This window comes from Clupea harengus, chromosome 16 (assembly GCF_900700415.2).
Source record: "Clupea harengus chromosome 16, Ch_v2.0.2, whole genome shotgun sequence".
In the NCBI taxonomy this organism is placed as follows: domain Eukaryota; kingdom Metazoa; phylum Chordata; class Actinopteri; order Clupeiformes; family Clupeidae; genus Clupea; species Clupea harengus.
Window position 1 is genome coordinate 674,082 of NC_045167.1, and position 10,661 is coordinate 684,742.

The 10,661-nt window shown below is 40.7% G+C and overlaps 1 protein-coding gene across 1 annotated transcript; it reads left to right on the forward strand.

The window, feature by feature from the left end:
- The first annotated feature begins 72 nt into the window (after positions 1-72).
- ccdc59 (coiled-coil domain containing 59) lies at positions 73-8,489 on the forward strand. Its single transcript, XM_012815547.3, has 4 exons — positions 73-351; positions 3,850-4,213; positions 5,917-6,004; positions 7,828-8,489. Exons 1-4 carry the CDS (start codon positions 204-206, stop codon positions 7,990-7,992), a joined length of 765 nt encoding a protein of 254 aa, XP_012671001.2. The 5' UTR covers positions 73-203; the 3' UTR covers positions 7,993-8,489.
- Positions 8,490-10,661: the final 2,172 nt, after the last annotated feature.

Consider the following 10,661-nt stretch of genomic DNA (forward strand, 5'->3'; position numbering starts at 1 on the left):
GAAGGCAGCCATGTTGATTGTTCCGAACCAAGCGGAATTTAGTGGAAGTTCATCTTGCTTTGCATCACCGAAGATGGATTCTCAACAGAACGATAGTTCATTTTCGATACAGCTTGCCTTGGAGAAGCGGAATTTACGTCATCAAATCGCGTCCGAGTGTACATGCGGAGGCTGTTGCCCTGCATAACATTTCTAGAGGAAAAATGGCATCAGTGCATAAAGATTTAAATAATCGTCGAGAAAACTTCAGAACCGGAGCAAATCACTCTTCGAAGGTACCTCGGTCGGCAGGCAAATACAAGCAGAAGTGGGTCTCGGAACACAAACAACAGTATGGGAGTTTGCAGGAGGGTAAGTTAATGAAGTTTGGAAATAAACTGCTGCTATGCTACGAAAAGGACTAGTTGGCTTGAAGCAGCCTCTGGCATACGTTAACCTCTGCCCTGTTTTTACTAAAGTAATAGCCTGCAATCGAACAAGACTATTTGCAATACACTACGAGACGAGATAAAGCATTTTAATCGTGTATTGGTCAACAACAGCAAAACGTGATTTGGGCAGGCAGAACTTCCCTATCAAAGTGGATTATTACCCGGTTCTCAGGCTGCTAGCATTACTGTCACGACACCTACACCAACATTTGTGTGTCAATGCTTATTTATTGTTAATTTATTGCAGTATTTGTGAAGGACGTTCCCCTGATTCACTCACACTCCGTCCGGATCAGCGAATTTTCTATGTTTCGCGAGGTATAGGAAGTTCTGATGATCCACTCAGTCAGCTCACCTGCGTCCCCTAAGGCAAAGGATGACTTGTGGTGGCGTGGCAACCAATTTCTTATGTCTATGATAAGTTATAGAACTTGATTGTACAGGTTATAAGGACAGTAGTGAGTGGTGCTATTCATCGATTTAATTTGTATACGTCGCCTGGTGTTAGCAACAGGTGTGGGACCGAAAGGATCTGGGTTGACTCGCAAACGCATTTAATTTGAGCTCACAATGCATTTCTCCCTAACAAGTTTATCGGTGTTTGGACTCCTTTGTTTATTTCAACATTATTTCACTTGAGTCCCTGTCACCACATCTCCTTCTATCTCTATATCTCTCTCTATATCTCTCTTAACAGTCAGTGATGGATACATGGGTGTTGGCAGTGGAGGTGCTGTTGGTGCTGTTTCACAGTCATTTGAATATGGAACCGGGTCGTCAAGTGCACTCTTTTCCTCTAAACCTTTCCCTTGCTTTATCTGCCCTACTTTCTGGAACAAATCCAATATACAGTACTTAACTCTTCCTCCTTCTTTGTTTTGCTAAACATCATCTTTCACTTCTGAATATGACTTTTGATAATTAGCAGAACTGTAGGATCAAATGTTCCCTCTCTTGACGTGTGTTCGTCTTTTGTTTCCTATGCCATTTCTCGCACACTTGTTTTATCCCCCTACAGGGTACATTCTGCACACCTCTTCTACTGGACTATTCCCTGATATTGACTGACACGAATTCACGAAAGTTCACAAAGCGGCAGCGTTTCTTACCCTGGCTTTTTCTAGTGTTATCCCTTCCTTAGTTCTCTCATCTACCCGTGGTGGGGTCACTAATGCCGCTCCTTGTTCATTCGTAGGAGACCAGTGAACTGTTTCCGTTTCTATTATTATGTCTCGGTAACGGTTCTTTATCTCTCTTCCTGTTCTCCCTACTCTTGTCGCTTGTCTTCGTATATCCTGGTCTATTGACCGTGTAGTTTCAAGAGCCCAACTCCTCATGTATTGCTTCATCTGTTTCATATGTTATTGATGTATCTTAAGCAATCTCTTCCTTCTGCTGTTGCATTTTCTAGCTGCCAGCCCTCATTCTCTATCCTCCACACTTGATGTACTATTTCGTGAATCACAGTCCCCCATTCTGCATTAACTGCTCTTAGATTTAACCAGATGGTTTCTCACTATCAAACAGCCTTTGCTGATCACCTCCCTTGTATCCTTGTATTAGGTGATCGGACGACCCTTCTCTCCAGAAGTGTGTTGCTACACCTATTGTTTGATCTCGTTTGCGATATAATTGTCTCTTTAACTAACCCTATTCTATATGTTTCCCTATTCATTCGCTATTGGTGTGCCAATTCAGCAGATTTGGTTACAGGCAGCACCTTTAGTGTAATGGTGTGTTGATTTGGTTCTTTAGTTTAATGTGTGTTGATGTGGTTCTTTAGTTTAATGTGTGTTGATGTGGTTCTTTAGTTTAATGTGTGTTGATGTGGTTCTTTAGTTTAATGTGTGTTGATTCGGTTACAGCATCTTTAGTTTAATGTGTGTTGATTTGGTTCTTTAGTTTAATGTGTGTTGATTTGGTTACAGCATCTTTAGTTTAATGGTGTGTTGATTTGGTTCTTTAGTTTAATGGTGTGTTGGTTTGGTTCTTTAGTTTAATGGTGTGTTGATCTGATGACAGGCAGCATCTTTAGTTTAATGGTGTGTTGATCTGGTGACAGGCAGCATCTTTAGTTTAATGGTGTGTTGATTTGGTCACAGCATCTTTAGTTTAATGGTGTGTTGATCTGGTTCTTTAGTTTAATGGTGTGTTGATTTGGTTCTTTAGTTTAATGGTGTGTTGATTTGGTTCTTTAGTTTAATGGTGTGTTGATTTGGTTCTTTAGTTTAATGTGTGTTGATCTGGTTACAGCACCTTTAGTTTAATGGTGTGTTGCCACGGTTACAGCACCTTTAGTTTAATGGTGTGTTGATTTGGTTCTTTAGTTTAATGGTGTGTTGATTTGGTTCTTTAGTTTAATGGTGTGTTGCTATGGTTACAGGCAGCACCTTTAGTTTAATGGTGTGTTGATTTGGTTCTTTAGTTTAATGGTGTGTTGCTATGGTTACAGGCAGCACCTTTAGTTTAATGGTGTGTTGATTTGGTTCTCTAGTTTAATGGTGTGTTGATGTGGTTACAGCACCTTCAGTTTAATGGTGTTTTGCCACCATGGTCCCGTTATTCTGTGGTGCTTTCCATGTTTTTCTCAGTTAAAAGGCGTTTGGGTGGACTGGACTCTGTTGTACCCATAATTGTCTTACATTTATAATTTCCCAGTTGTGCGCAGTATAATACACTGCTGTCAGGGTAAACAGATTTTGTGATCGCTAGACCAATGAATTGTTAGATGCACCACTATCTCACGGCTATTACGCTGGATCTTGTTTTATTATAATATTTGCATAATATGCATTGGTGATGATAATACTATTAGCACTAATAAAGATAAAACTAATTCTATTAAATAAAAGCACTGATGGTCCGGGGCTGTGGGCTCATGGTCGCGTGCACAACCACACTGCTGCTAGGGGAAACCCTGAATGAATGAGTAATCGTGTTACATAACTGTGACCCCGGCCTCTGTAAAGCGTCTTGAGACAATTTCATTGGCACTATATAAATTAAATTGAATTGATCCTAATATTGACTGAAATATTCGTGATTATGATTTTTGCCATATTTGAGCAGCCCTATCATTTAGTGGGTGATTGTAAAGCGTCTTGAGACAATTTTATTGGCACTATATAAATTAAATTGAATTGATCCCAATATTGACTGAAATATTCGTGATTATGATTTTTGCCATATTTGAGCAGCCCTATCGTTTAGTGGGTGATTGATGATGCACAACCCTTTGTGTTTAGTGGTTTACAGTGTATTTAGGAAGATCAAAACCTGTTGATGGGAAATTCTGAGTGTCTGTGAATGTGAAACTAATATGGATACTGACGCAGCAAATGTTGGTGAGTGAGCAGAAGCAGCAGCCCCTGATATCCGAAACTGAATGCTCATCATGTTTTTCTGTTTCGTCATGTAGGCATGGGATTCGCTTTCAAACGGAAGGAGAAAGTGAAACACGAGTACAACAAACTGCTTCGAATCCAACGGAAAAGAAAGGGACAGGAGACCAATTTAACAGATAAGTATCCAGAACATCTGCAACACCTTTATTTGGCTGAGGAGGAAAGAGAAAGAAATGAAGAACTTAAGAAAAGACAAAGTCGGACTGAAGGGAGAATAGCTTCAATGGGAATAGAGGAGGAGGAGGAGGAGAAGGACAGCCATGAACTCTGCCCTGACGAGGTCAGGATCACCACAGCAGCTGACCCTGCAGTTTCTTCTGAGCAGACGGACACTGTCAGCACACCGTCTCCTTCAGCGCCAACTCAACTGCCAGACAGGTAACATCATGCATCATCTCTTCAGCTTTTTTAGGTGGAGATATATTTGTCAGCAGTATTGGGATGCGTTACGCCTCCACTGTTTAAAGTTATACTTAGCCCCTAAAGTCACACAAACACAAGTGATCACACACATTTCAAGTGGTCACAATGAGGTTTAACATGGACATACAACTTTGGATGTGAGATGCATGTGTCCTATGTTGCAGTCATGATTGATATTGCTGTTCAAATGTTTAGATACCTTTTTGAGGTCATCTGTGCCAATTTGGGTGAAGATTGGACAGAATTTGTGGCCTATCAATGTTTTTTTTGTTTTAGACTTTTTCTTAAAATCCAATAGGGCGAAACTTGTGTTGAACTTTGCTTGAGGAAGGAAACCAATGGTATCTCGTTTTTAAAAATGGGGCATACGGTTCAATACTCTAATAGTGAATTTACGTATTTGCTCACATCTCAGGATGGGTTAGATTCTTAGGTACCCATTCCTGCCAATTAATGCCTGCAAAATGTCCCCGCAATTTAAAAACAGCATCTACAGACTAGGCTGACATTGACTTTTGACTTTTGGATTTTGCGAACATTTTCAAAGTTATGCATCAATCAAATTTGAGTGCTGATTTAAAGGTCCAAATGGCAGACAATCAGACAATCAGTACAACATTCATTGGATGCACGTCAAATTTAGCAATATTCTCTCCATAGGGGGTGGTACAACCAATATATGTCAATATGCTTAACGTAAAAATAACATAACGAAAACGCTTAATGAAGGAAATATGGTATATTTATGTACTTGGCCTCATTTGATCACATGTCCTGAAGTGCAAATTGGCTTGCTCATCAAAATGGGAGTTAACAGCCAATCAAAATTCAGCAGTCAATATTTACCAATGTGAATGGTCGATCTTCCTGAAACTCCATTGGCTCATTCATAATGCCACATGGAAGCTATGTACCTAATATGAAACAAATCAACCTCTAAAGGGGGCTCTAACAACCACGTTTACGTTTTGTTGTACTTCAATGAAATCTGACTCCTACATTCAACCATCATTCCTAAATAAGAACTCTTTCAAGATCACTTGTTTTTTTTCTCCCATTAGCAGATAAAAAGATGCAGATAGGAAATAGATGTGAATAATTACAGTGCCAAGAAATCATACAAAATAAACAACTCATCAGCACAATTAATGTAAAGTGCCTTTTGCCATCCGGCCACAGAGCAATGTATTTACAAACCTGTGGCACAGTGGTAACAACATCGGAGGTGATGCGTGTGGAGGACTACTGAGACCTGTATTTTTCATGCCATTCCAGACACCCACAATTCTGGCGACACGTTATTGATATATAAGCTTAACAGCCAATCAAATTCCATCCCTCCCTTCCATCCTCCTGAAGCAAAGTGATGATTGGCTGAAATAGTATATGGCTCAGTCTGAACCATTGTTTCAATAGGAATAGATAGTCTATGGGGAAATAGCCTGTTTTCCTGTGGTTTAACTGGTAGAGCAAGTTGTTAATATACATCCTGAAGAAACACGTATATATCTATACTGTAAGTCACTTTGAATAAAAGCATCTTCTAAATGAATACAAGTTATGTAGCGTAACCTGCTAGAATAAACCCCTGGGGTTTGAACATAGGCCATAGACTTCCCTGCCCTTTATTGTATTGTGTTCTGTTTATCTCCCCTTAGCAAGAAGAAAAAGAGGAAGATGACGTCTTATAACAGGACAAAGGAAGATTATGTGAAACAACAAGAGGAGCGTGAGAGAAAGAAGGAGGTGGGGAAAACTTCATGTGTATATACACTTGCCCAGAAAATAGAAATGTATCCTTCTTGAACTGATCTTGATCCTGTCCTTCTCTGTTGTGATTGCTTTGGCTAGCACCTTATCCTATGCCAAGGTTTATGAATTGATGAAGGCGGGTGAATATTTCTGATATCATTGGTGATGGGTAATAGTACAGAGCTTGACTTGGTATCGCCCATCCCTATTGTAAAAAACAAAACAAAACCGACCTTTCCCATCTTGTCAGTGTATTACCACTAGACGTAATGTACACACTAACATTTTCTGGGAAAATGCCTAGGAAAGTCTTGGAAATTCCAAACGTCTTAGAATTTGTTCAGATTACGCCCTGCTGTATTACACGTGTCTATACCTCCTGTACCTCCTGCTTTATTACACGTGTCTATACCTCCTGTACCTCCTGCTGTATTACACGTGTCTGTACCTCCTGTACCTCCTGTACCTCCTGCTTTATCACACGTGTCTGTACCTCCTGTACCTCCTGTACCTCCTGCTTTATCACACGTGTCTGTACCTCCTGTACCTCCTGCTTTATCACATGTGTCTGTACCTCCTGCTTTATCACACGTGTCTATACCTCCTGTACCTCCTGCTTTATTACACGTGTCTGTACCTCCTGTACCTCCTGTACCTCCTGCTTTATCACACGTGTCTATACCTCCTGTACCTCCTGCTTTATCACATGTGTCTATACCTCCTGTACCTCCTGTACCTCCTGCTTTATTACATGTAGATGTACCTCCTGTACCTCCTGCTTTATTACACGTGTCTATACCTCCTATACCTCCTGCTTTATCACACGTGTCTATACCTCCTGCTTTATTACACGTGTCTATACCTCCTGCTTTATTACACGTGTCTGTACCTCCTGCTTTATTACACGTGTCTATACCTCCTGCTTTATCACATGTGTCTGTACCTCCTGCTTTATTACACGTGTCTATACCTCCTGCTTTATCACATGTGTCTATACCTCCTGTACCTCCTGCTTTATCACATGTGTCTATACCTCCTGTACCTCCTGCTTTATCACATGTGTCTATACCTCCTGTACCTCCTGCTTTATTACACGTGTCTGTACCTCCTGTACCTCCTGCTTTATTACACGTGTCTGTACCTCCTATACCTCCTGTACCTCCTGCTTTATCACATGTGTCTATACCTCCTGTACCTCCTGTACCTCCTGCTTTATTACACGTGTCTGTACCTCCTGTACCTCCTGCTTTATCACACGTGTCTGTACCTCCTGTACCTCCTGCTTTATTACACGTGTCTGTACCTCCTGCTTTATCACACGTGTCTGTACCTCCTGTACCTCCTGCTTTATTACACGTGTCTGTACCTCCTGCTTTATTACACGTGTCTGTACCTCCTGTACCTCCTGCTTTATCACTTGTGTCTATACCTCCTGTACGTCTTAGAATTTGTTCAGATTACCCCCTGCTGATATACCTCCTGTACCTCCTGTACCTCCTGCTTTATCACACGTGTCTATACCTCCTGTATCTCCTGCACCTCCTGCTTTATCACATGTGTCTGTACCTCCTGTACCTCCTGCTTTATCACACGTGTCTGTACCTCCTGTACCTCCTGCTTTATCACATGTGACACGTTTAGTACCCACCGTTGTGATCTATTCCAGAGAGTGGGCTGGGCTTTGCAGGAGGGAGCAGCTATGCTTTCTTTTAAATTCTGAAGTTCTCATCTTGCCTGTCTCTCACAATGTCTCCCAACTACCTAACATATATATATCACAATTTTCCATGAAATGGTTTTGAATTGTGTTTTCATAGGCATACCAGAAGAGTGCAGCAGAGAGAGTGGAGGCCATTCAGAAGTATAAAGAGAAGAAAATAGCAACGTATCAACTGCTGAAGAAGAAAACCAAGAAAGGCCAGCCCAACCTGAATGCCCAGATGGAGCTACTGCTTGAGAAGATCCAGGGTGGAAAGAAATGACAAGGGACTTATAGTTGCCTTTAAAAGGCTTTAACCAGCAGTACATACTACAACAAATCAAAGGTTATCGGATTGTGTCCATCATCAAATCTATTGTGTGTGTGTGTGTGTGTGTGTGTGTGTCTGCGTGAGAGAGTGTGTGAGTATGTGAGCAAGATGGAGACACGGAAAGAGGGAGCTTTAAAATAATTATCTTTCATAGTGATGTAATTAACTGCCAGGAGTAAAAATGTAGCTCCCCAAGTGATGGCAGGGTTAGTATGCCAAAGTACAGCCAGGTAAACCAGCTGCCATTTAAATTACAGGTGCCTTATAACATCGCACTCTTTGGGAAAAGCTCCCTTCTGTTAGCGCACCGGGCATACAGGAAGGCAGCATTAGTACCATTCTCTTAAACTCAGACACGTCTCTCACCAGATGTTGCAGATCTTGCAAGGCGCCTGAATAAATTTTTTCACATAAGGATTTCCAAAATAATTAAAAGGACTTGGCTACTATTCAACTTTTGTGTCTTTTTACTTGGAAGGAAATCATAGTGTTTCTAGTGAAATCAGTGTCACAGTGTTTGCTGTATATAGTGTATTGTAATTGTATGTAATGACATGATTATTGTAGTACTTCTACAGTGGCCAAACATCTCAATGTAACATGCAAGTGATCATACCCAACAAACTTAGTGTATGTATTAGAACACATCAGGGTGCACCACAACCACCATACTGATACTGAACACTCACTTACTTTAAGAACAGCAACAAGAAAGAGACTCAAGTACTTATATTGGGACTTCAAGTGGGCACCTTTCTTCGCCTGTGTTTCATGGAATTAGGCCCACAATGGGTCAGGACATGTATGTACCAGAAATTACTGTTGCCAGACTTTAAAAAAAAAATGTAATCAAACTAAGGAAATGAGATGGAAGGAAGGATAGAGGACTGTAAAGTCAGAGAAAGCTGACATAAAAAAGGTGAAAAAAGAGTGAGAATTGATGGACAGAGTTATTGAGTGGCTATGGATACAGAGAGAGCGAAGAGAGAAAATATTGAAAGAAGGAGAGAAATGGAGTGTGAGTAGACTGAGAGGAATAGAAAGATAGAGCGATGGAGGAAAAAAAAGTAAAGTATGGAAGGTGTCCCTTATCAATATTCCTAGTTATACAGTTGAATGGAGAGGGACAAGAGAGAAGAGGAGCCTTGGCGCAGGTGTCAGTGAAGCACAGGTGCAAGCCAGTTTAATCACCCTTTTATGATGTCACAATGGTCAAATGTAAGTCTATGGGAGAAATTGTATTAAGCAGCTTGCACACTGCCCCAACAAACACCAACATTCTCCAACTAACGCCAACATTCTAAAGTTGGCAGTTGTTGGCAGTAGTTGGTACCTGTCTTTAGAATGTCCAGTAAACCAACTGCCAGCTCCACACTGCTCAGACAGTAACAGACTTTTTCCAACTAGCTACTTATTTTTTCAATTGTGTGTTAAATTATTTTAAGATGGATGAGGTTGATACCTAGATTAACGTTTGCTTATCAAAATATATTTGGAAAACAAGTAATTTGTATAGAACATCGGTTCCCAAACTGGGGGTACGCGAAGTGGTTCAGGGGGTACGCGGGGAGAAAATTTCCGCGATAACAGAAAACGGACGGAATTCGCAGAATGTACCGTTTGAAACAGAATTGCAACTTTCAGACGGAAACATCATTTTGTGCATCAAAATTGCCCAAATTCCCCTGTATTTTGTCCTGCAATGCTGTATTTCTTTCTTATAAACACAACAACGATCGCAACGATGAACAAGCATTAATTAGAAAACAAAACCACTGAGAAAATGTCACGTCTGTGCTGAACTCCGCTCCGGCCACGCCCCCCTATTCAACACCGACCCCCGTAGCCTGCCAAATGAATTCGCTCATCTTCCCAATCGCCTGCAAATAATGTTTTCTTAGTCTTCTATTCTGTTGATGGCTGGCAAACAACAACCTTAGAAGGTGTGGGTCACTTGTGGCACATATTATTCACTCATTTTAAGCCATCAATCTACCTCTGGGTGAACAAAATGAGCCGAAACGGATTAAAACGGAATTAAAGTAAAACGGGCGGGCGTACGCAGCTGGAGATTAAATGTCTGAAGGGGTACGGGACTGTAAAAAGTTTGGGAACCACTGGTAGCCTATAGAACAATAGACCATTATACAGTCGTATGAAAAACTTTGGGCACCCCTGATAATTTCCATTATTTGTATTTATTAATTGTTGGGCGTTTGGATCAGCAACTTCTTTGTCATATGTATAACACTTCATGGTCAATATACTATTTCAACAGTTACATAAGGTTTATTGGATAAACAGAAAATATGCCATATGCATCTTAACAAAATTAGACAGGTGCATACATTTGGACACCCACATCAATATTTACTACAGCCTCCTTTTGTAAAAAATAACAGCCTCTAGACGCTTCCTATTGACTCTGATGAGTGTCTGGTTTCTGGATGAAGGTATTTTGGACCATTCCTCCTTACAAAACATCTCCAGTTCAGTTAGGTTTGATGGCTGCCTAGCGTGGACAGCCCGCTTGGAGTCATCCCATAGATTTTCAATGATATTATACTTTTTCTAATGATTGGATGCACCTTTCTATAGAAATTAAGGCTTAACAAGCTAAT